At 35.6% G+C, this 27,015-nt stretch overlaps 1 protein-coding gene across 4 annotated transcripts in view; it reads right to left on the reverse strand.

Annotated features, from left to right (window-relative positions):
- TNPO1 (transportin 1) overlaps positions 1-27,015 on the reverse strand; it is a 69,541-nt gene that overhangs the window by 9,950 nt on the left and 32,576 nt on the right. For all 4 annotated transcript variants that reach the window (XR_012578310.1, XM_074533681.1, XM_074533682.1 and 1 more), the window contains 17 exons: positions 22,647-22,796; positions 19,234-19,340; positions 18,031-18,164; positions 15,625-15,706; positions 14,823-14,945; positions 14,232-14,350; positions 11,924-11,984; positions 11,116-11,284; positions 9,446-9,598; positions 7,986-8,211; positions 5,269-5,440; positions 3,937-4,023; positions 3,047-3,154; positions 2,713-2,871; positions 2,533-2,620; positions 1,484-1,582; positions 1,176-1,271 (listed from right to left, as the gene is read on the reverse strand). Coding sequence is in view for 3 of the 4 variants with exons in the window: in XM_074533681.1 (XP_074389782.1) it covers positions 1,176-1,271; positions 1,484-1,582; positions 2,533-2,620; positions 2,713-2,871; positions 3,047-3,154; positions 3,937-4,023; positions 5,269-5,440; positions 7,986-8,211; positions 9,446-9,598; positions 11,116-11,284; positions 11,924-11,984; positions 14,232-14,350; positions 14,823-14,945; positions 15,625-15,706; positions 18,031-18,164; positions 19,234-19,340; positions 22,647-22,796 (2,133 nt within the window). In the remaining variant the exon portion in view is untranslated. The remainder of the gene's footprint in view (positions 1-1,175; positions 1,272-1,483; positions 1,583-2,532; positions 2,621-2,712; positions 2,872-3,046; positions 3,155-3,936; positions 4,024-5,268; positions 5,441-7,985; positions 8,212-9,445; positions 9,599-11,115; positions 11,285-11,923; positions 11,985-14,231; positions 14,351-14,822; positions 14,946-15,624; positions 15,707-18,030; positions 18,165-19,233; positions 19,341-22,646; positions 22,797-27,015) is intronic.

The following is a 27,015-nucleotide window of genomic DNA, read 5'->3' on the forward strand; positions in this document are numbered from 1 at the left end:
CAGGGCAGAGGTAAGAAAATCTTATACGGTTATACTAGTACAGTATTATACTGTTCTATTACACTATTCCATGGTGTATTTCATATCTAGGTATTTGATTCAAAATTTTCTTTTCAAAAATAGTCCCTATGATATGCCATAAAACTAGGTAAATTTTCCTTCAAGTTCACCTTCCATACTAAATGAGATAGAGGGGCAGAGAATGTGCAGCTTTTAAGTTTAGAGAATACAGAAAGAAAAAAATGCCTTGAAAAATCTCTCTCCAAATTATCTCTTATCTGCTCAAAAATATAACTGAACCATTGTACTTGCATCATATCCAACCATGTCAGAAATAGCAACTAAACTGTCATTTGCTTACAAGATGTTTTTCAAACAGAAGGAAAAAAAATCCTCAATTAGTAAAATAGTAAACAATAAACCCATCGCATTATCTATAATTTTTTGCTCAAGTACGGAAGGTGCTTTTCATACCAGAACAAGCCCTCTATGAATGCAAAAGAAACAAGCCTCAGAAATTCCAATTCAGTAAGGCATTTGGGAATTACTCCCAATTTGGAATGCAAAGTCAGAACTTAAAATATGCATGCCATTATTTGAATTCTTTTCAGGAATTTGCTACTAAGTGACCAGGTAACAGAAATTAAACATTATTTCAGTTATGTTGTGGTAAAACTGCCATCACAGATCTAGATTTTTGTGTATGATATTGTAAGTTTATCTTACAATAAAAGTGTACTTTTTTGTAAAGTCAAAGAGTTCATTGTTTTATATAGGCCAATTACATTTTTTCCAACATTAGACATATATCTACAGTTCACGTGTAAGGACATGCATACATCAAAATCAGTGAGAAATTAAGTTTTAAGTGTTACTGCATACATTTGTCATATTTCATACATAAATAAAACTGGAATAATGATTAAATAGATGAGAAATATATATAATAAATGTTATAAAAAGAGAAAGCAATTAGAATCTAGATATATGATTTGCTGCAAGACTGAGACTTGTAAGAGCTTGTGCAAAACAGAGTTGCTTTTGCTTATAAAAGCCAAATACATAACAAAATCAGTTCTGGTGTGGCTCCCCTATGCAATTTCAAAAAATAATTATTAAAAAAAAAAAAAAATCTTTTCATTCCCTTCACCATGTACAGGTTGTTTTTTGGGTACCTGTGTTCTCTAACAACGTCTTTGGTGTGTTGGGTCTGTTAATTATTTCTACAAGCTGGTGCAAGACCATTGGAATATAAGGCTGCATTTCTATACCTGAAACAACAATTAAAAAAAATAGAAGAAAATGACCATTAATATACATAATATAAACAGAACATGTATATGTAACTTACTAACAAGGACAAGGATCACATATGTAATTTAAATATTAATGTAAAGGCATCACTAAAAAAAATTCACCCAAAACACCCAGACAAATAATTCCAAATGTGTGCGGAGATTTAAAAAAAAAAATTAAATCTTACCCATCTGGATAGAGATTTCTCCGATTGCCCAGGTGGCATTGTTACACACAGAAATGAATTCAGGGTTTAGGTTGGTTCCCAAAATTGGCATGAAATCAGCTAGAAACAACAACAGTTTGAAAACTCATCATACAATAAAACCATCTTGTCTCATTACATTAGGATTGTGGGGGGGTGGGGAAGGAAGGGATGTTTAAGAAAAAGATAATGTAATCTTATTTAAATACTTGGAAAGTGTTACATTCAGATTAACAAGAGCTATATTCCAGCTATTTATCAGATTAACCTGGAATTTAGAACCTAAGCAGATAAACTCAAATATTTTCAAATTATGATTTTAGAATCTTCCTAAAAGCATTTATGTAACTTTTACGTAGAAATCTTCTCTCCTTCCCTTTCTCAGGTGAGAGGAGAGAGAGGAAGAGAAGAAAAAAACCACAGCTACAAGCACTAGTTTTATCGTATGACTGAACATCCCCCAAATCACTGGGATAACCACGTATTCAGCTACCCCTGAAAAAACAACAAAGACTAGAAGGCAATTACATCTTTGATTAAATTTTAAGAAAAGTGAGTTGAAAAGGTCACCATAACATCTGTCAAATAATTTTAAATTCCAAGCCTATCCAAACACTCATCTGGCAAGTGCATCTCAACACTATCTGGGGGAAGAAAGACCAAACATTGTGGAAGCGTATCACTGATGCTACTTTCCACAGATCTCAAAAGCAGAAAAACAAAGTGAAACCTTATTCTCTACCCCATTTCTGGATTTATATTAGGCATATTTTAACTTAAAAATAAATTCAAATAGAACAAAAAAAGCTATAAAAATAAAGAAGAAAAATGAACTTTTGCACTGTCCATAAAAATAGGAACATACTTTCTTAACAAACAATTAAAGGGACAAAAGACTACAGACTTTTGCAGAAAATTACCATGTATCACACCATAAAAAGGCAACCCACAGGACAGGGTGCATAACAATGGCTAATACAACCTCTTAGACATTTGAAAAACAAGTTAATAAACACGTAAAAGAAACATACCGATGCAAGGTTTAACATGCTGAAAACATGCCTTTGTCAGGTCACCTAACAAGGCAAAAGAACTCTGCCGTACCTCGGGCATTTTGTCCTAAAAAGAGGAAGAAAAAAGTTACAATTCTAAAAGAGTTTCTGATTCTCTGAATAAAGGAAATGTGTAGATCAGATAGCTTATAATCTCACCTGCATGCATTGATACATTAATGTAAGGATATTGCTGCGAGCCACTAGCTGTTCAATGTTGCCTCCAAGTCCTTCAGCTAAACCACTGAGTAAATCAAGAGCCACAATCATGAAATCTTTATCTGGAGCCTCATATTGGTCTGGTTGAGCATTATGCAACTGCAACAAATAAGTACACATTTTCAAAATTATACTAGATTTTCTCAGGAGTACAATAAAAAAGCTGCATAACTGCACCTTCATGCAGATATTCAATTCCCCTGCACATCTCTAATTTTACATAGCTAACACTTTGGTTTAGCGAAGTAACATTGGAATAGTTATAGCAAAATACCATGGCTTGTGCAAGTGTCTTCTGCACCAGATTTACACAGCGCTGGTACACAGGTTCACAGTATGGAAGAAAGCCAGATTGCAAGGCAGTAGCAACTGACGACAGGCACTGGAATTAAAACAAATGGAGAGAGAGAAAGCAGTCACTACTTTTCTTCACATGCCTGAAGAGTCTTTTACTTGGGAGAAGGAATATGGAACTTAGGATTTTAAGTACACCAACATTTAACTGATTAAGCAAACACAACCTAGAAAGGCAGTATTGATTTAGCTGAGCCAAGGCAACTATCAGAAGTTGTTACTTGCTCCTGCGTACACCAGTTGAGAAAATTTCTCAGCAGCAGCAGCATCTTAAGAGTTAGCCAAGAAAATGCATACAAAACCAGTTACAAGAGTTCAGACAGCACTTACACTAAGATGCAGTATCTTGACCATAAACAAGCCCTAATATAACCTAAGAGTTACAAAACTAATTTTTCTAGAGGTGTTTTCCTCTAGAGGTGCTTCACACTCAGCAAGTAGAGAGCATTAAACTACATGGCCTGGTTCATACCTTCAGCTTGTCTGACAATAGTTTTAATGGAGGGATGAAGGGAGAGCAAGGAGAGAGAAGACAAGAACAAAAGGAGGATAGAATCCTTTTTTTGTAAAAGAATCCTATCAAAGAAAACACTCCAAAATGGCAGAAAAAAAACCTAAATTATTTCTGCTAAACCTAAGGATATTTATTCAGTCATAAAATTTTCTTACCACGGTCAGAATATTTTTTCCCTAATGGAAAATAGCTAAAAATGTCCGCTTTTATAGTCATGTTTCCTAGGAGGAACACTTTTAGTAAAGAAATTAGTTTCTAGAAAACTTTATAAAAAATATTCACATTTTAACATTTACCTCTAATAAAGGGAAGAGATCTTTATCTTCATCCTTCAGCATGTTCCACTTCTGGATTAATGGAGGCATTAGCATCTGAATATATTCCTGTTTAGAATGAGAATGCTGCTAAAACACTTTACTGCATACTATTCTATTTCAAAGTTTAAAATGAACCGAGATATATTCTACTTTTTCAAATGAAGGAACAGACAGGTGTACTATAATTCAATCACTGTTGCAATTCATAGAAATATTTTAATATTAGATTTTACAATTTGCATTTGATATTTTTTCCTAAAGCACATAAGTACCTTTACAAAGGGAATCTTTTCCTCCAGGTTTGGTTTCAGCATACCTGCCCAGGTTATCTATCTGATTGCCACAAGGCATGCAGAAAACATTTTTATATTTACATTGCGGCTCTAGATGTGCCATCTGCTATTCTCAACCATCTTCTACTGCCCTGATGCTACAACCCTAGATCCATGACCACAAGTTCTGAAACTTCTTCCTCAAACTAACAATCCACAAAGAAAGTAATTTCCTATCTCTCAAGAAGGCGGCACTTAGCCCTTTTATATAAAGCTGGATTCCTTGCCACTGCACAGCCACAGTCACAAGGACACTAAGCAAGGCATCTCTAAAGTGCTGTTGCTTGCAGAAGATATCCAAAGAGGCAACTGCTTTTGCTATGTCCAAAGGTACAAAATTCTAACTGACTAAAAAAAGTCCCACCCTCATCAGGAGCTGCCATTTAGCTTCCTCCTGGTACTGTAAAATATCAAGGTTGCCAGGCTCAGAGAGAGACTGCAAAACAGGTCCTTTGCTGGTGTGGGGTCCAGATGGCAAGTAAAATGGAAACAATGAAAAATAGTCTTTTTCTAGGGCATATATGTAATTTGATGCGCTATAGAGAAATAAAACAAGTCTCAATAACCATAATAAGATGCAAATACATGACAAGTACATCTTCTACTAATTAATATGTGTACACTGAAAAAAACCCCACCACATTCGCCTGTGTGTTATCTGTGCTTTGTCCAAATGGGGTCTCTATAGTGATATCTCCTCTGAGCTAAAAAAAACTTGAAGCATGTAGAAAACCATGATGAACAGCACATTTCACAAAAAATCGCACACTTCTGCTTGTTCATTCAAAATGGCAAATATTTGTGTAGTGGGAGAATTACGTGAAGTCTATGTATTTTATCAGTAAGCATGTAGTACTAATAAAAGGTAAACGGAAATATCAGCATTTCTAGTTTATAACATCCAAAGCACACTACAAAAAACACTGAACAAGTTTTTAAAATATAGTAAGTCCTTCTACAGAACATAAGATATACTCACTGGTTTATTTAGATGATGTCCTACAGAATCTGCCAGAGTTCCTATAGCGTCATAAAGAATGAGCAGGTTTTTATGCTGGTATTTACTAAATGCGAAGACCAAAGTGTCAAGTATATATGCAAGATAAGGAACAAGCTCTGTACAAGCCTCCTCTTCTAGAGTAGCAAAGGCACTGAAGGACAATGAAACAGGTTAGTACCTTGGAAATAATGAAGCACGACAACCCCCAAATGCCCTACTTAACCTCTATCTGTTTAAACATAAAGCTATATTAAAGTCCTCAAATTCATGTAAGATATACTTCCAAAAAGGTGGTACTTAAATAACTTTGATCTTTTTTAACAAAATCTCCCATAAGGATCCAGCTCTTACATTGTGAAGAACAAAATTTTAAAGTATTGCCATAGAATTCCTTAGGGAGTCCCCCACTTAAAAGAAAAGCATTAGCCAAAAAGTTACAATATACTAACAAAAATAGAAGGAAGCACCACAAAAGCTGATTCTTTAAGTTAAAAATGGACCACTATCTTTAATGTTTGCAGTAGCTGCACCTGGACATTTTGATGCTGCTGTGCCAGTACAATGCAAACATCACCTTGTACTGTCAGTTGTTCACAACATAGAAAAATACATAAAAAGACATGGAAAACTAAAACCAACACAGCGGATTAACAGTTTTAGCTGCTCTTGGTCAAAGCATACATCATGACATCATAGATACTTTTCAGCTTGTCTGTCCAGTGTTTCAGCAGCAGCATTAAGGAAACCCATCCAAAATGAAACAAAATAAAAAAAAAATCCCCCCACACCAGAGACACTGCTTCAGAGAAACATTAAGGAAAAAATTATTGAGCTATTGAAGATATACTGGCCTAGCTCTCTCAATAAGATTATTATTAGCTAGTATCTGCACTAAAATGCATGCACCACTGCAAGAGATGAACACTCCACTGTGTGCTACCAAATACAGAAATGCAGTTTTTTTAACAAAAGAGAACTGTGAACTCTAAATAGCCAGCTTTCTTACTTTATTTATTGAATTATTTATTTTTTATTTTATTATGAAGTATTCTTTCAGAAAGGCATACAACTTGAGCAGGAAAATAAATGTCTTTCAGTAAAATATCATTCTGTCTGTCGCCACCTAAAGAAGCAGTTTCTTGAAAGTACAGAAGTGAATGTTAGAAATCTGCTACCATACTGAATTTAGGAACAAAAACATACAGTATCCTGTGTTCAATCTTTAATTTGGTAGACATAAACAATGTATGCAACTACTCAGTGCTGGGATGAAGCTCTTTGCTGTTTTCCAAGAAGGTTCACTGTATTTCCTTACAATTAAAAAAGCTAATAAATACGTTTTGACTTGTGACAACTACATTTTCCTTACAGTGAAGTTTCCCAGTTTATTTTTAGTTGTAACAGTAATTTTAGTGAATTTCTGCTCAAAAGAAAGTATCTCAAAACACACTCCAATTCTGACAATGCACTTATAATAATAAAAAAAAATTAAGTGTATTGTAATTTTTAGTATTTCCATTCTAGATTTCCTGGTTTCCATGTCCCATTGCACATCTATCATAAGCACCAGGTGAGGTTATTTAACTACACCACAACACAGCTGTGTTTGACTAAATGCAGATTTTCAGCCAAGTTCTGGACAAGGAAAGTTTGAGGAGAAGTGGAAAAGTTTCCTTTGAGGATTTTTTTTGGTTCCTTGTTTGTTTTGTTTGGTTTCTTGGGTTTTCCATTTGGGGTTTTTTTAATAGAATAAATACAGAAGACGTTAAAGCTACCCAAACTTGCTAGCCAAATTTTTGCAGACATTTGGAGACAAAAAGGAAACAGGGTTTAATTCCTAAATCTTATTAAGTACATTTCACAAAGTCATTGTATCTGTCCTCAGGCAAGGATATATTTTCCTTTAGAGCAAAGCTTAGCCCAAGAACTCTGAACTCATCACTCTCCTTAGGCACTACTGACATTTGGGGGTTGCTGTTATTATGATTATTATTATTACTACTACTACTACTATTATTATGTTTCAGGTGTTCAGAGGCATATGTAACTGCTTCACAAAGAAACATTGAAAGCTTGCTGAGTACACTCCAGTATGACAAAAACTGACATGTAAATTTTTTTCATGCACAAGGGGGTGCACACATTCCCATTCCATTAATGTTGCATCCATTAATTAAGCAATCAATTTGTTTTTAAGAAGTAGACATGGAGGAGAAGGGCATTTTACCTCCCAACACCTCATTACAAGAGAAAGATAATATCCCTTGAAATAATCATAAGCAAAATGTTTTGGTAACGCTAAGTACAAATACTTTAAGTAATCTAATGATAGGACAGCTTTCCACTGTATTCAGTTCTGACCTTGTTCACAGACATTTTTAAAAAAGACCAAATTTCTGGTAAATGAAACAGCATATATTGAAAGGAAGTGTTGCAAACAGCTAATTTAATACAAGAAATTTTTTAAGTTGGTGTTTTAGATACTCTGCAAACAAATTGCATAAGAGAAATAGACATTAACTTTTTTCATGTTATTACAATTTGGGAGAAAGTTGCATCTACTCTACTTTAAGAGGAAGAATACGTTAAGAGCTAGAAATGGAGTCATGCATTGACTGATAAGGGCATGAAAATAGCTTCCTATGGGAAAAAAAGCAGTGTAATGGATAGTGACATTTGCTTAAGCTTTGGCTTACCTGCAGGCAGCTTCTTGTACTCTCTTGTTGCTATCCAAGATACGCTTTAGCAACTCAGTCATTAATGGCTTCAAGTATGTGTCTGGGGGTTGACTAACTACCCAGTGTGCATAGCGACTAAGAGTCCAGCATGTAATGGAGCGCACAAGAGCCTTTTTGTCAGAGAGGCACTGAATAAGGTGAGGGATTAGCTCTGGAAGATATGGAATCATACCCTGCATGCAGCCTGGAAAGAAAAATATAGCTATTGCACTACCAGAATTAATGAAAAATTCCACTGTTTTCTGTTCCCTAGGAGAGACATATTTTCATTCTCTATCACATAGGAACACAACATGCAATTAAAAATACAAATATTTTAACAAAGCAAGTCTCTTTAATTTATATGATTTTATACTAAAATATTTTTTAGGGTTCTAAAAAAATTCCTCTTACATAAATAATAATTATTATTATTATAACACTGCATAATAATGAAAATATTAAAATTATTAGATAACAATTGCATCATCAATTAAAGTTACATTATTTTCAATTACATTTCTACTTCAGTGCTTCCCCAATCTCCAGAAATGTTTTATTGAATGTAGTACAGCAAGTACTACAAATAAAGTTTCTAAAGCTTTAAGTTCCTACTTCAGTCTACTCAGAAAAAGCAAGAAAACACCAAGCAGAGAAAGACTGTCTTGACAACAAATCATCACATGAGAAAGGATTCCTTAAGAAATTAAAATTTCTTCATTTTTCCTAAAATCATACCAATATTGACCACAAATAAAAGCTGCACTCTTCAAGTCAGCAAGGGCAATTAGACACTGAGATTTGCCAGAAGTACTAACTTCCACCTCGCTGGACTTCATATCAAAACCAACTAAAACTTTTCTATTAACTGTAAAAAAAAAACTACGCTCATTAGACAGAAAGGGGAAAAAAAAAGATAATCCAGGCAGGAACACAAATCTACTTCTTCAGCTTGCAAAAGGGACAGAGATCAGAGATGCTGGAGCTTCAGGCAAAAGCCAAGCAAGACTGTAAGTAAATAAGAATGGAATTTAGCCTATTTTAATTGGAGGACCATCTAAAAAACGCATCTTAGTGCACTGAAGCCACAGGAATGGTCTTCTCCATTTCTGAAAACACTTAAAATCCAAAGATATAATTTATTAAACACTTATCTTCTATGAAATCAAGTTAGTATTTTGAGAGACATCAACACCTCTATACTGTAATGTTTAGAAAATGAGAAATAAAAGAAATTATGTTATCTGTTTAGCCTCCCAAATACGCATAAATTTGAAAATTAAAAAGAAAATAACTGTAGTCACCTATCAGTAGATGGAAGAGATTAATCGCCAAAACCAAACCAGCTAAGGAGACACACTTTTTGCATTAATACATTCACCCAAGCTACTTTAGAATCAATTTAAAAATCAGCAACCTGATATGAACTGTTGCCTTACCTTCAGCAATTGCACCAAGAACAAGGATACCGGATTCTTTAACTACCCACTCGGGGTGGAAGAGCAATTCCTTTAACAGTGGCAAGATGTGTGGTAGGAGTTCATCACGAAATACATTAGCTAGGACATCTAGAGCAGCAGCAGAACATTTCCCTGAAGGGAATTAACAGTGTTAATCTCTGCTTATTATACAAACAGTTGTAGTTAGGCAATATAATCCCCATTTTAACTCTGAGCTGGATTCTCAGTGCACTAGGAGGGAACATACTTCCACTCCATTACACTACAGGGGGATCCACTGTGCTCCTGAGCAAAGCCACAGCTCTTAGAAAGCTATTTAAATATAAATTCTTTCTTAATCTGCCATAAAGAATTGCACTGGTCTCATTAGTCAGCAATAGTGGTAATTGTCAAGCTATGCTGGTGCTTCATCTCTGTTCAAACTGGAAGTCAAATATGGAACACCAGATACAAAATAGGGCATGCAATTCTGATTTTCAGATAATACAAATTTTTTCAAATCCAGATAACATATGTTATTACAGATTTCTGAAGTGTTCTACTCTTTCTCTTTTGGGCCACCATTCCTGAACAACTTCAGCTTTCCCACTGTTTTAATCAAAACAGTGCATCACACTGGGCACCTTATGTCATTTGAGTTCTTTCTCAGAAAATGCATATTTAATTCTGCAATCTCTACACACAGCAGCGACAAAAAGAATATGAAGAATATAAAACTACACTTTTTTCCCAAGATGCAGCTTTACAGAAACAAGCATATTGCATGCATATTTTCAAGAGCAATAACTCTTCAGATATGTCTCAAAATTGTTCAGCCATAAGCCCGAAGTAAAATTCACCTGTTGTGAAAACTTCTGGTCTTGGGAAGGAAAGACCCTATGTAGCTATGTCCACATCTCAAAGCATTATTTCACAATGAGTTTGTTTGCAAAGCAAATTCAAATCAGAGTTGTCAGAAGTTCAATAGCTATTTTCTGTCACTGAACTTAAAAAAGAAGTTTGTGGTGTTTTCTTTCCTTATAACATAGCCTATTAACTTAAAGGTCCTATGACCCCCACAACAGGACATCTGAACTCTGGTTTCCTGAGAGCTATCTCTTATCTTCACAACTAAAGTACTGTACTGAGAAGCAAATTCCTCACTGAGAAAAGAAATACCTGTAAGGGCTATAGGCAGTAGAATGTTCACATAGAAATAAAAAACGACCCAAACCAAATCAAACCCAAACCAATTTTAGAGGGAAGACTGAAATTAAAGACAGCAATAATTAAGCTTGCTCCAGTTATCAATGTGAAAAGCTTTTTTTTTCTCTTTTTAAACTGAATTTAACCAAGTGATACAGGACTCCTATTATTTCACAGAATTAAAATATTAGGCCTGAAAGCTCCATTGAATTGTATCAAATAGATATTTGTAACTCGATCTGCCATACTCAAAATAAGCTTACAGATGGATAGCTTTTGCCAATATAGTTATAAAGTCAAAGTGACATCTCAAAGGCTCTCCCCTCCAACAAACCCACCAATTATGTCAGCAGGTTTTTTTTGTAGTCAAAAAAAAGCCTTCGTATTCCTTGTCTTTTTACTGTGGTTCTTGTACTATGTAAGTAGCTCTTGTTCAAAGCATTCAACACATTACTTTCACCTACTTAAATTCCAGTCAGAAATAGTATCATCATCATCAAGCTCATCATCATCATCGTCATCATCTTCAATACCATCTTCTTCGTGTTGCTGAGCCACCGTCTTCGAACGATGGAAACGAGGTCTTATATCCTGTTCACTATCTGGAATAGCTTCATCTTCTTCAACATCCCCCTGTCACCAAATTGTTTTATTAGATAAACTAGTTCAACTGTATTGCTTAAGGAAGTTAACAGTGCAGTTTTAGTTCAAGATTTTGAAGCGCATAAAAGATTCACATCCCACCTGCGCTGCTCAACCAAAGAGATGACACTGTTTCAGTGTTCTACTGCTGCATTTGCCAGAAAAGCAATAGAAAGCTACAAGGAAGAGAGGTATGTTCACCCCCAAAGTAACCTTCTCGCTAAAAAATTACTCAGTGGGAATGAAATATAAAGAAGTGATTCAGAAATTTTGATACACAGACATAGGTAGTGATGGAAAAAGCTATGTATTCGACCTGGAAGGCATTAGAATTAGTTTGAACATTTTCTTAATGCTGAATTCTTGAAGTAGTTCATGGTAATAGTATCCCAGCTCTGCCTAAGCCGCGTGAGAGGAGACTGGGACAAAGTAGGAGAGCCACAGGTTATTTTCCAGCAAACATGGCATCAGTTGCATTTAGTATTTGGAACAGCCTACTTTGCCCCAGAAAGTTAATTCTCTACTGAAAAGATGGTAGGCTACGTCTGCCCATTCTGACCTGAACCATTCTGATTTATAGGTCAGAACCTAAGCAAGTATTCCAACAGAGTAAAAGAAACATTTGCTCACCTTCAACAGAATAATATCAATCTCTGAATATTTCATACCATTTACCAGCACAGGTATCAGCCTACAAAGAAATATTTACACATGATAAAGTAACACATATAAAAGCAAAACGGTTTGAATTTATATGGGCCATAATTTTGGTTGTAACCCTCACCTCCCAACGCATAAGAGAAATACCTTAGCTTGATAAGAAGAGCTATTACCTAGGCCAAGTTCTATGTCATAAGATTCATGAATACTTTGTAATGAGAAAAAGTGTTATTTCAAATGACAAACTTTAAATAGAAGTAGCCCAATGGCACAACAGATTAATTTATTCGGAAGCACCTTTCAGAAATTACATCTACAGGTTTTCAGTAAGAACTCAAATTCCTACAATATGTGTGATAAAAAAAAAGTTGACTCTTGCCAATAGTGCTTGTCACTTTATTTACTTGTTGATGAAGACTCTACCTCACTATTGTTAAAGACAGAGGCCTAACTACATCAATCTCTCCTATCAACTCATGATTTCTTCAGTAAGACAAGCTTTCAACATTGCAGAAATCTTGACTAATCCATATTAAGATTTACTTAATTAATGAAAAGGTTATGGCTATAACGCTCCAACCGTACAGATGTACAGCTAAAAAAGTACTAAGGAAAAAAGTCAAATACTTCCCATTAAAACATGTTCACCTCAATAAAAGAAAAAACGAGTAAGCACATATAAGCCAAATGAAACTAATAACCAGGGATGACACAGCAACAATGACAGACTCAATCTTGCATGTTCTGCAGGTGAGTATTGTTTTTGAAGGTATCAAGCTTGCTCTAATATTCACACACTGAAGTGCCACATTATGTTCTAAACCTTAAATGAAGGAATAGTAAATATAAATATTATCATTGGCATTTCTGCAGCATACTTTGTGAAGTATACATTTTATAAAGAAGTTCCTAGGCATAAAATGGAACAGATATTAGAAACCAGATGAACAAGTTTTAAGAAGATCCTGTCCCACTTTTAATTTAACATACAAAATTTTAAGATTATCAAATACTGACAAGTTTATATAGCTTCCTAGTCAACAGGACTCACCAACAAATAAGTTGCCTTAAACATACATGACATTGAAAGATTTTGGGGAAAACATGATGTGACTTTTAATAATTTATTTTTCTAGAAATTTAAAAGCTTTTTAAAAAAATGAGTGTGGTGCTGTTGCACTGTCAAGGCTCATGTAGGCCAAAAGAGATTTAATGCTAGTAGCTGTTAACTATGTGGTGTGTGTAGAGACTTCTTTTGCCTTTTGAACTAAAAAAGTAGGAATTAAATCAGACCATTGTGAAATTTAAAAATAATTTCTTGTAACACTCATTCTTCTGGTTTTAACTCCTAGTCTTTCTCTGCAACACTACATGTTTTAATCTGAAATTTCTACTTGTTAATCGGTTAGGAAAAAAAAAATGTTTTCTATTTTAATTACTTCACATCTATAATGCTATTTTCTGCTGAAAAGGATGCATCTCCTATCATTCTATTCTTCCACTCAAAATTTTCAGAGAACTCTATCCATTTTTAAAAAGTCTTCATAAATGAAAAGAGAGTATTCATTTGATGGCAACACTGAAAAACTAATTTCCTGTTGTAAAAGATTTCAAATTAGTCTGGAGGAAATTGCAAGCACTGTTGCAAAAAAAAAAAGATTTACACTACACACATGGACATTTACTCCCATTCAATCAAAGATCTGTCTCTTGAGGCACAGGAAGACTTTTGGAAACTTTGAAGAAGTAGGTTTTGAAAATCAAACCATCACGTTACAGAAGTATGAAGGAACAAATTGTACAGGCTTTCTTCAAGTTAACTTGTAAGAGTAATTTATACAAAATTGATTCCTAAATCCAAGATATGTCATTTTATTTTATGCTCTTTTTAAAATGAAGAACCCTTTGCATGACAATGCACATTGAAGCACTGCATAGAGATGCCTACATAAGATGACATGTTCATACATGAGATATTATGCGTAATGTCACATAGAGTTGTTCACTTAAGTGCATTTTGCATTCATGTGAAGTGTAACAGCTTATTAAATTTGAGGTAAGTACTACAGTGACACAGTTAAATTGTTTCTGGAGTTCACGGGGTCTGAAACAGACAGAAGTTTTTTCAATTTTACTAGGAACAAGAACTAGCTATGGAATTCTTCTAAGCATACTGCAAGCCATATACACTGTCTCTAAGAGAATCTATGAACAAGTCATCTGAAATTTTAAGAGGACTGTCTGAAAATAAATATGAGCTGTAATTCTTGATACTTACTTAGTAAGATGCCGACATAATACCTCTTTACAAATTGGCTGTTCAGCCAAAGTCAGCCAAAATTCACATGCCTCCAGAGCCACATTTTCATCTTGATCCTGGGTCCTTTGAAGCATGTACTACACAATATAAAAACAAATTACTTGTATAAAATAGAACATTTATGTTCAATCTTTTTCATTACAGCTCAAAGAGCATCTCAGCAATGTAAAACAATATGCTTTTTCCTTGTTATGGTCAACACACCCGAAAAAGTGACAGCTTCAATGTGTAAACTTTAGCAGTTTCAGCACTAGTGCTACATTTTTCAACACAATCTTTGCACTTAGGGTCATGCAATGCCTGGCTGTGATCCTGGGCATTCTGGGATAATTGATTTAACGAAGAATAAACAACTGCCATATGCACTGCCTGTGAAATACAAAGTCAGTTTGCAATTATATAAGAATAACGTTTTGCAATCTCAGTCTTACAGGGAAACGAAGACCTAGGAAGTGCAAGAGCAACAACATTCTGATGAATGCTTTTTATTCATTATTTCTGCAATGTCAAACAGGGGAATCTGCAGAACATCCAGGAAATGAGACTCACCTCAACTATACTAATCATATGAGGAAGGAGGCGATCCATTCGAACTTCCAGCAACATTACAAGAGCACGGCAAACATTTTTGCGTACTTCAGGCTCCTCATCACCAGCCAGTGCAAAAAGATTCTGTTAGAAAGTAGTAACAGTTGAAAAACCTCAATTCATCATGTTCAACTTTATTAGAATTTACATTACTGGCTGACTAAAGGAGATAGATGTATCTCTGTAGTTGTCCAACGCACACTTTAGAATACTATTTTATTTTTTAAAGACATACGTGTTAGCAAATTAACTCTTCAGTCTCAGTGTATATTTTTATACATAAATAAGACAATGTGTATTAACCCTGGCACAAGAACAGTACTTCTGGATTATATTTGGTCCTAATATAAATAGTGTCAGTACATAAGAGGAGCAAATAAAATACTCTAGAGAACCCAGAACCTTCTCATCCAAGTTCTGTAACACTACTCCGACAGGCAGACAGGCCTAGTGACATGCACTTCTCAGGACAGGTATGGGACAGACTGCTGCCATTACTTTTGTGCCTTTACACAACAAGAGCTTTCCCTACTTAGGAAAAGGAAACATCTTTTGAAATACACCTACTTCTTTTGCTTACATTGTAGTTAGCTCTGAGCACAAGCATATAGAGTGAACTTCACTTCATGGAGGCTTAAGCTAAGAATGGGCAGTAAGAAATGGAGAGTTTAGGTGTAGAGGTGGTTGCAAAACATAGTTCAAACCTCTTGATAAATCAGATAGGTAATTTGACTTAAACCTCCAACCAAGAATATACACCCACCTCAATAAAAGAATCTATGTGCAACATAAGAGCTTGAGTTCTGCTGATGATAAATTGATTGACACATGCCACTGCATGGGACCTACAACAGAAACAGTTAAAATATATATATGGTTCATGAGTTAGAACATTTTTTAACGTGTACTCAGGAATCAAAAGCATAAACCAAATATCTTCAAAGGCAAGAGAGAACAAATCTGTGCATCTGTAGCATTACCAAGAAAAATTACTAAACTACATTTTAATATGTAGTAATTTTTATATATTAGGTATACTTTGATACACCTAATAAATATTTAAAAATAAAGTATTCAGTAAATAGGCTAGGATGACTACAGCTGGCATATTTTTTCTGAACCGTATATATGTTCTTTTTGAGCATTTTAAGACTGTGATCTTCTCAGATAATAATAATTCCATACAAGTCAATATGGCAGTATCAGAGCTTGACCTTCTTCGTTGTTAAGTATGCAGCTGTCTTTGCAGTATGTTTACAATTTACTGAGACCAGAATGTGTTTACAACATAGATGTAGCTTAGAAAAAAAACACACGTGCAGTTGGATACAAACTACAACACTTGTGGAAGAAACATTTTAAGAAATGAAGCACTGTTCTTCTATTCCATTTCATGCAAAGCCATTACTTACATGTCTTTTTCATTCTCAGACACAAAAGTCAAATTCTCAAGTCAGAGACATAAGTCAAAACTACCTGTAGGACCCTTTGTAGAGTCATTACAGTATTTTTACTACTGTAACTTCAAATTTCTGTTCTGTTTAGACATTTCTTGAAAGACTGTGTCATAAAATATTGTTCAAAAATTGTCTTTTAGTGGATTTAAAGTATTGCACTGATATTACTAGTCCTTTTCATACCTCAGCACTACATACTGAAACTAGGCTGTGGGCAGGCAGGTAGTCTTTAAACTTGAAACTGGTTTAAGTACCAAAGCCATGAACATAGCAACACAGGAAAAAAGCAAAAGACTGTACAGTGTGGTGAGGAAAAAAGCATGTTTTTCTGCCTCTCTCCCAGCTCCAGATAATTATTAAGTTTATCTTTCCACAAAACCAAGTTCACATTTTGTTTCATAATGACTTCATCAAGCATCTTTTATAGATGACTTTCTAAACTGTATTAGAGTTCTATTGTTAGTCCTGGTCTTCACTATCTACTACTCTTGGGAATAAAGAATTGCCACCTTAAATCTGACAAATATAATTTCAAAGAGAAGGTAAAACACATTTCACAGAATTACAAAGAATTATAGAATGGTTGAGGGTGGAAAGCACCTCTGAAAGTCATCTGTTCGATGCCTGTGCTCAAGTAGGGCCACCTACAGCCACTTGCGCACAGCCATGTCCAGCCGGCTACTGAGCATCTCCAAGCATGGAGACTCCCCCACCTCTCTGGGTAACCTCTGCCAGTGACTGGTCATGCTCCCAGTAAAAAGCTGTTCTCTGATATTCAGAAGAAACTTCTGAGTTTCTGTTTGTGGCCACTGCCTCTAGTTCTGCCACTGAGCACCAATGGAAAGACCTGTGCTATTTTTTTTCTCACTCTCTTTAAGTATTTACATATGTTGGTGTGTCCCAACTCTCTTGACCCTTACTGATACAGCCCTTTGCTGGAGTCTTTCCAGTATATTCATGTGTTTCTTGCACTGAACAGTCCAGAAGCGGACACAGTACTTCAAGTGTGTTCTCACCCGGAAGAATAAGGTAAGGATCACCTCCCCTAAATCAGCTAGCAATACTCAAGCCCAGGATACCATTAGCCTTCCTTATGGCAGGGGCACTCCGTTGGCTCAATTCAGGGTAAAAGCTTTTTGTTCCTTGTAATGAATACTAGCAGAATACAATTTAATTCTGGAATTTTTGTTTTATACTGTTACTTTGGAGAGAGTAATATGGTTTTACAATGTAGGGATGATGAATCCATTTAATTTGATTCAGCAGGAAGTTCAGTTAAATGCAGAATTTTTTCTTCCATCAGAATCAGAAACTTTTGTCAGCAAAAGAATTTTCACTCTCCCATTGCTGAAGCCATTACAAAAGGAATGTAAAATTGTTATTTCTAATCAGAATAAAAAGTTCTAAGCACAGCATTGAATTTTTTGTAATAATATGCAAAAACTTAAAAGAAGCTATTTGATTTTCAGATTCATTTACTGATTGTATGAAGAGGTGAGATTCTCGTATTAACTATCAAGATAAGCTCCATAGTTTAAGTTCAGCTTATTCAAAGATACAATGAAAATTACTGATGCATGGAATCTCTGTGGGTTTCTGCAGGATCATTTAAAATAGCTAAGCAGGTTTTAAAGAGATCTACAAAACAGCAGCCTTGCTGCTAATGTAAAAGAATTTTAACAGGTAACTGTAAGTACAACTCATAAACCTACCGTATTTTTGGGCTGCTGTGCTTGAAGAACTGCAAGAACTTAGGTATCATGATATTGAGTGGCCGGTCCAACACATCACTATCCAAAATTTCAGCAGAATCTTCACATATCTTCTGAAGAGCACCAAAAGCGCCCTGTTTAAAAATGAATAAACAAATAAGTATCTTCTTTTGCATTCTGAAGAAAACAAAATTTAAGACTTCATATAGAATGGGTAATTTCAGCACAACACAGTAAATGTAGCTAATTAATAGTGTAAATGCAGATAACTAATTAATGATTAAATTGAAATATTCTTAAAGGCATTTTATTTAAACCCGCATCTGAGCATCTGTCAGCTCTCAAGCTGGAGGAGTCAGCAATGACAAAGTGATAATTTTATTTTGATTTGATGCTTATGCATCCAAATGTACTTCAAAGAACACTTAAAAGTTAATTTTTATTTGAGAAGTAAGTAGGATGAGCAGAAGTATCCAAGTTAATTGCATATATAATTGTATTTCCTTTCATGATTCACTATGGGACAAAAGAGATATATTTGAGTTTAATTTTCCAGAGAGAAAAAAGTACAAAACCCTACAAAACAATGTGGCACCTTGGATCATTATTTGTATCTGAAGTTCACTTTATACTACATGTTTCACACTTTCATGGAGACATTATTAAGTAATTCAAATGCTGTGATCACAATCTTAATTATTTTACATCAGACAGAGCTTTATATTTTTTATTAGTTTAAAACTGTTATTTACTTATTTCCCTTCATACAGACTAAACAAAACAGTTCATTTCACCTTGATATAGCAATTGATCACTCTTCCAGGTTAAGTTACAAAAAGAATGAACAGTACTTTTACGTAAGACAAAATTCAACACCAGCTTGATGATGCTAATGGCGCCTAAAAGATTAGGCATCACAGAGCAGTAATTTCAGGAGACTTCTGAGCTGAGATATGATGATTATCCATCTGCAATCTTATTCCACTTTTATACAAAGAAAATAAATTTGTTTGAACAGTAAGAACATGGAGCACATTTAGAAGAAAAAGTATCAAATCTGAGCCACCATTCTGCAAGGAGAAGACATGGGCATGTATAAATACGTACAGACGTACACGCAATACATATACATAGAGAGAAAAAGAGAGAAAAAAATCATGGCATTCAGATGGATCCTCTTCTGTTTTCTGTAAATCTCCTTACCTCACAGGTATTGTAATCTTCAGAATCCAACAGGCTGCAAAGCTTTGGCAAGAGTTCAGGCCAATTCTGTAACTCCCCTTTTGAGGCAATGGTTGTTATCAGAATGCCTAAAAGAAACAGAAGAATGGAGAAAATGAGATCTCACATGCTTTCATTTCTTTCATATACATTTTTCATATTTTTCTCCCCTCAATATCTAAAGAGCTAAGAAAGTCATGGTTTTGTTAAGGACTGGCAAGCATAAGAAGAGGAAATACATTTAATTGCAAATGCTACTTGAAGGGCTTTGAACAGCAAAGGTGGGTTGCTCCTTCCTGCTGCTATGAAGGGTTCAAGTATTAGAAATCAAGCACCACGTAACCTCACTTAAGGAAACTGTAGTTTATAACATTTATATATCTGTATAATTTATACCACAGCAGGGCAGTTTTGGCTCTAAATTTACTAAACACTGTGCAACTCTGGACCTTTAATAAATGCAGAGTATCCATCCCAAGTTACTTCCTTTTTTACTATGAGATGAAAGCATGAATGTGGGAATGTGTCATTCAATAAACTTACAACCTAGTGATAAATTACATGTGTACAACTTTACTATGTTCATGCAAAACATTAAGGATACATTCTAAGACCAAGGTACCTACTAAGAGCTTAAACACTATGGTCAGCCAGTTAGGAGCTGTAAAAGCCAGTAAACACACAGGTAAGCCCAAAGAATCACTAATTGTGTTTCCAGCACATATAGAAATCCTGGGAAAAACCAATTAAGTGACAGGGATAGAGAAAGCTGTTCATAAACTAGAACTGAATTTGTATGAGTCCATTTTGCCTCAATGCAAAATGTAACAGCTAGCACAATCCTTAATGCTACTGGCAGTTACTACACAGAAGAAGTCAACACTACTACAACTAGTAATCTCCCAAGCAAAATGTGATGGAAGAAGTTTCCCAAGCTTTTGCCTTGAGCTACTCACAATATATCATTTTTCTTTGGAATAAAATGCAAAAATTCTGGTTAAATACAAAAGAATAAAGGACAGCATTACAGAACAAAGGACATCCTGGACAGGACACGCAGTAATTAATAAATATTTCACATTATTCCTTTGATGCAATATGCTGGATCTTTTCAAGATCCCAGAACTGGTTTCAGAGGATGAAATGGTCTGGCCTGCAATTCAGGCCATACATGCCATTATAAACTTTCTGTACAAATGGTGCTTTGCCTCTGTAACTCCTGAAGCTGATTTCTGAACTTCTTAACTTTTAAAAGCTGAACTTCATAATGAAATTCCCCCTTAAAGGGCAATTGTTAGCTTTCAACTCTCCAGTTCCTCCACTGCTTTAAAATACTTCAACCCTTTATACCCTCCTTGCTTTCAATCGGGAATTATACTAAGGTCCTGCCCAGACTAGAGTCCCCAGAAAATTTTAAGAACAGTTGCACACACTTATCTTATGTTAGGAGATGTATTTACATCCTCGTGGATTTGTGAGTCCTCAACAAAGGCAAATTGAATCTATATTTCAAAATTAGCACATGGGGTTTTAAAACCTATACGACTGGTGAACAGCACAGAGAAGATACATTGTGTTATTCATTTGGGGATTAGAATAAGGACAAGCTAAGTCAGGATAAAACAATGTGCAGTTATCATTTGGTCTCAAGTCATGTGCTCATTCTGTCTGATTAGCACTAGATGCTAGAGACCACAAAGGAGAGTGAATACGGCATTAAATCTTCTCTGATGCCATTTTGATGTTCTTGCTCTCAGAATTCCTGAGATATTATTTGCAATTGACTCATTAAATTGATAGTGCTTGAACTGCAAAAACCAATCAGCAGAAAGAGCAGCCCTAATCTCCACCGGCCAACTCATGCTAAGAAGGCTTCTAGGTAGACAGTAACCTCTTTACACTTCACTAGTATCTAAAATCCAGTGGGTATTAGATCAAGCTCAGATAGCTACAAGGATCCAGCACTTCAAACAGGAAGGTGCCAAACACATGCGAAACAGCAACATTTATGCAAGCATGCAGCTGTTATTCATCAGCTGTTATTCATCTTCAGAGTTCATATATGCCTAATAATCCCTGCAAAGATCACTTAAAGCTGAACAATAATTAAGCTACTAATCCACAAGCATCTCCCATCAGGAAAAATTAGAGTAACTGCTTGAAAACAAACAACCTCTAGCTCCCTCAAAAAATACCCCACAGACCATCACCAAACAACCCTAAGATAGCAAAACAAATGGAGCTAGAATTTCTTAGCTAGGTCTGTTGTACTCCACTGAGAACTCCTATGAACAAAGAAGTAAGCATGACTTCTACAACCTGAAATTCAAAAAGTACCTGCCACTCAAAGACTTATTGCTACTCTCATTAGGAACATTGATCATTAATAGAATTCATAGTAAAGCAGCTTCACAACTGGCAAGACAGCAGGAAATTACTTTAAGAAATGAGTAACTTCCTCTAGTCTTTAGTCCATAACCTGAATGCCTGGAGAAGGAATCCTATAAAAATCCTATAGAAAAAGCAAATTATTCTAAATAGTAACTGACAGATTATTTTAAAAGATGAGTCATCTGAGAAAAGCTGAATTTCTTTCTGAACTGACACCCATACCCATTTTCAGTATTCAAACACATACTTTATGTTTTTCTAGTTTTTGATCAGACTAGGAAAATTACTGTAACATTGAAGGAAATCATATTATCAAAGAACAGACAGAAAAGCAACTTCCCCTCGAACTAAGTAAAAAAAAATACAAATAAGCATATTTTATGAAAGATGTCTATCAAGACAAGGTATTTACAAAATCAAAAATTCAAGTAACAAATAAAACTTCTCATTGGAATTAGATAACCTTTAAGGCCTCTTCTGAGATCATTTCAAGATTTTATGATACTATGAAAGTTATGTACACCACACCTACCTACTGTTTTCTGACAGAAACTCTTTATGGGAATGCCTTACGCATGGTGTGATGATCCTGTGAGGGGATGTGCACATGTGTGCATATAGGGGGTGGGGTGCAGAAAATCAGCTAACAGAAGCATTTCATTAATGCAGTCAGAGCACTGCAATAGCTCTTAAGTCAGGCCTTTACCGTGTTCCTGCTTTTAGGTATATAAGCTGGCAGCAAGCTAAATTTAGGAAGATTCAAATCTTACATTTCAAGAAATATGAACTGAATTGCTACATCACTTCTAAGATAACAGGAATCTAAAGTATGACATCTTTATATCCACAATAAAGAAAAATTTCACTGAAACATGGTGAGGTTGTGACAATCATGAGAAACAAAAAATTTTACTAATTTAGTAACTCTTTATATCCCTACTACAGTTTCACCCATACAAGAAACATTTTCAGTATGCAGAGGACAGCATTAAGAACAAACTTACCTACAGTAGCTCTAATTAAGGGGGAGGAATCACCAATGTTGTTCAAACATTCGCTTTTAATGAAGTCAGTTACCCCATTTGGAAAGTTGTGAAAATGTGCTTTTACATTATTCTTCAAGATAAGACCACTCAAGGAACGTGTTGGCTCATCTGCAACAGAAAGTAATTACAGTCAATCTTCAATCAGCTCACAGAAATAAAACATATTTTCAGAAAATGCCACAAGATCAAAGCTTATATATAGATATTAATCTTCATTTCCTTATCTCTCCTTCCAGCTACACCCATCAATTCATCTAGCAAACCTTTTCAGGTTCAGAGTACACAAATTAATCACCAACTATATAAAGTTCAACAAGGGTAAGTACCAGCTGTGGATGGGGCACATCCAGACTGGGAAATGAGATGCTGGAAAGCAGTGCCACAGAGAGGGACCAGTGGGTGCTGGTCTGTGGCAAGTTGAACATGGTCAGCAGTGCCCTGGCAACCAGGAGGGCCACCCGTGTCCTCAGGACATCAGGGACAGCATGGCCAGCCAGGCAAGGGAGGGGATTGTCCTGCTCTGCTCTGCACCGGAGCAGCCTCACCCCGAGTGCTGGGGCAGCTCTGGTGCCACAACAGCCTCATGCAAGGCTAGAGAGTGTCCAAAGGAGCGCCATGACAATGCTGAAGGGCCTTGAGGGGAAGCCCTGTGAGGAACAGCGGAGGCCACCTGGTCTGTTCAGCCTGGAGGACACTGAGGGGAGACCTCATTGAGCCTACACCTTCTTCTGGTGAGAGGAAGAGGAGGGGCAGGCACTGATCTCTTCTCTGTGGTGACCAGTGACACGACCCACAGGAACGGCCTGAAGTTGTTTCAGGGGAGGTTTAGGTTGGATATCAGGAAAAGGTCCTTCACCCAGAGGGTGGCTGAGCACTGGTAGAGGCTACCCAGGAAGTCGTCACAGCACCAAGCCTGACAGAGCTCAAGAAGCGTTTGGACAATGCTCTCAGGCACATGGTGTGATTTTGCACACCGGTGTCCTATGAAGGCCAGAAGATGGACTTGGTGGTCCTTGTTGGCCCCTTCCAACTCAACATATTGTGTGATTCTGTGATACATTATTTCTGTTTATACAAAGTTAGAATGTTGGATTACAAACTTTACATTTTAAGAGAAAGTTTTGAATATTCATACAAGCAAGAAACAGATATGAAGTCATACGATATAAGAAACTCTATTAAAGGTGTTTGTCAGCCAAAGACATTCAGACATTCTGATTATACTGACAAGCCTGCTGAAATACTCTCACTGTAAGGAACTGGTCACATACCCGGTTTCACCACAGGAGGATATGGAAATGATGTAGTGATTGTGCAGTAAAAACTCTACCCCTATTCCCACATGAATATAGTGTTCAATTTTTCTAAGAAGTAAGGGACTTCAATACCTTTAGATATGCCAAATTCGGATATATTAAATTAATAATTAGAGGAAGTAGGAAAAAAATCTTTAGACAACATTAACGGGAAAGTGTTACATAGTATGAGCTAAAAAATAAATGCAACCAGAACTGACCTGAATTGAATAAGAATTTAAGTTCAGGCAACAGTTTCAGTTCTGTTCACTGAGCTTTCTCTAAGATACTGGGCCAAGTAGAGGAATGGAAAAATTACAGTCTAGATTTTCCATTTCTAATGGAGTAGATTCATGTTTCGTTCTTAACCACGGACATGAGTAACTTGGTATTACATCTGACACATGCTGAAAATGAAAGATCTGAATGTTCTACAAAGAAGGGGTTAGTTGACAATATAAACAAATTTAAATTTAGTTTACAGGAACCCTAATAACACTGGAAGCCAATTTTAATCAGCATTTTAGCCACTTGTTGAATTTTTTGCTATGGAGTCCTGATTTAGACTAAATAAGGAATTCCTTTGTGCCAAGAATTAGTCCACACAGGGATCTATTCCTGCGCTTCAAAACTATTATTAACCTAACAGAAATAAGCAAAATAAGATATATGACTTTCAAATATAAAGTACTTTCAAACTAAAGCTACTGCGTCACAACACCAAGAGTCTCACAATACTGCAAAGTCTGACTGACAGCTGACTGACAGACATTGGACACTTTATGCCAGTTGGAAGAGAAACAGAGCTTTTCAGAAAATAGGGGATTGTTTGGCTGATCGGAAATTAAAATTCATTCTTTATCAACTGATTTTGAGTGCCAAAAACAGAGTGCCTTCATAGACTTTTTAATCTTGTCTTTTATGTACATATTTCAGTTATAAATAAGCACTAGTTAGAATGCTCTGGAACTACAAAGGTATTGATATAGAAACAAACACGTCCTTTAGAATTCAATAACTTTATAAACCAGGAACCCATCCAATGAATATATATTTGAGAAAATTCTACAACTTTACCTACATGATATGATATACCTACCTATATGATTTAAATACCAACTTCTAAACAACAAAAAATAAAACTCACTTCACTTGCACAGCACTACATTTGCCAGCACCTTTTCTGGGACAAGGAGGGGAAAAGAGGGTTTATTATTTTAAATAAAAAACTAAAGATTGTATGAGTGGACAAACATCTCTCAACCTCACAACTCAGTTGGTATTACTATAGTTACTTGAAAAGTCAAATCAAGTAATTTTGAGATAGTCTTCAAATTAAAAGTAAAATCCTCACATCAATTCTAGACCAGTAAAGTATGTCAAACTCTGATTGCTTTACATAACTGTCATCCATTGGTAGGTACACACATCTTTAAGAAATTCAGTCACTCATAAATTGTTACGATGATTTAAAATTGTGCCTGGGGAGAAAAGAAGCCAAAGGAGTCCTCTTTTCATTTCCATGTTTTAAAACTTGCAAACCACAAAAAACTCCATTATCATTAACAGCCAGAGACACCAAGCACAGTAGTTAGTGTAACTCCTTATCATCCAGCACTAACTTCTTGGTGTGAAAGAAACCAGTGAGAACCAAAGTCTGATTAGAATACAGTAGGCTAGTCACTATTAGGATATACTCTAGAATGAAAATATTAAACACTGCATTATGGAAAAACATTAATCCATTTGAATGCCCGGCTACAGCTACAAGAGGGACAAAGCCACAGCTTCAATTTAATCAAGCAGAGATACACACATTATTAAGTTACTTTTGTCAAAACCACACGGATTAGTCAACCAGTTTAGATAAAAAGAAAGACCACATGCACGTGAAACTTCAGGACCATTTTTTTTCCCACAAACTATTCTATGGTATGCAGAAGTACGAAATATCTTTAATCCATTATTTTAGCCAAGACAACAGAAAAACTAGTCTTCATAGGAAGTGATTATTCCACATATCTGCAACAAAGATTTCATGGGATTCATAATGGAAGTGGTATCTCTGACAAATGAAAAAGAAGTAACAAAAAGAGAAAGAAAAGAAAAATTTAAAAAACAGCAAAACCTTTGATAAAGTTTTGATAAGTATCAAAGATTTGAGAGCAGACAAGCAGAAGTCACAAAGTACTTCGTGCTAAACAAACACCAACCACTTGAGACAGACAAGCAGCTCAGAATCTGATATCCAAGCATTAAAATAAAGATAGAACACTGCATCTTAAAGTCTTAGTTTAAGAAAAAAAATTCAGATATGACTGGACAAGGTTATTTATGGAATACAGGCTGCTCAACAACTTAACAGCTACACTGTCAGAAGATAGCAATATAGGTCTGGATGGAATTCTTGCTGTAACACCAAAATTATAGGCAGATGGCTTAAGAGCTGGGTAAGATACCCCTCAGTCTTCATAAATTTTGTGATTAGTTCTGTCAGCCATATGCTTCTCCCATCAAAAAAGCTCACAGTCTTGTCTCCTTTTGTCTCAGTCAACTTGGAGTATAGAGTTGACAAGAACATACAGTACAAGAAAAGGAAGGAATGTGAAGCAGACCTCTGGCATTTAGTATCATCTTTGGTGCCAAATCAGTTCATCAGCTGAAGATTTCTCTCCCACATTGCCTCACTTTAAAATAGAACCACATAACAATTATCATTTGTTTCTCAGTAAATTTTCAATTCTGTTTTAAGATTCTCATACTAGCTCCAAATTTTAGCAACACACAGAGCAAATGGATGCACAGCCACATTATACAAATTATTTTAGGGTTACTGCAGTGCTTTTAAGAAGCAAAGTGTGTCCTCAAACAGCCACATTTCCTCTACCAAGGGTTTGTACAACAAAGATTGTGTATGTGGAAGCCTGAAGCTTTTTGTAGCCCACCTGCAAGTCCAGGTAAGCACATGCTTCACCATGCCTTTTAGAAACATGGAACGATTTGGGTTGGGAGGTACCTTAAAAAGGTTATCT

This window comes from Zonotrichia albicollis, chromosome Z (assembly GCF_047830755.1).
Source record: "Zonotrichia albicollis isolate bZonAlb1 chromosome Z, bZonAlb1.hap1, whole genome shotgun sequence".
Lineage (NCBI taxonomy): Eukaryota > Metazoa > Chordata > Aves > Passeriformes > Passerellidae > Zonotrichia > Zonotrichia albicollis.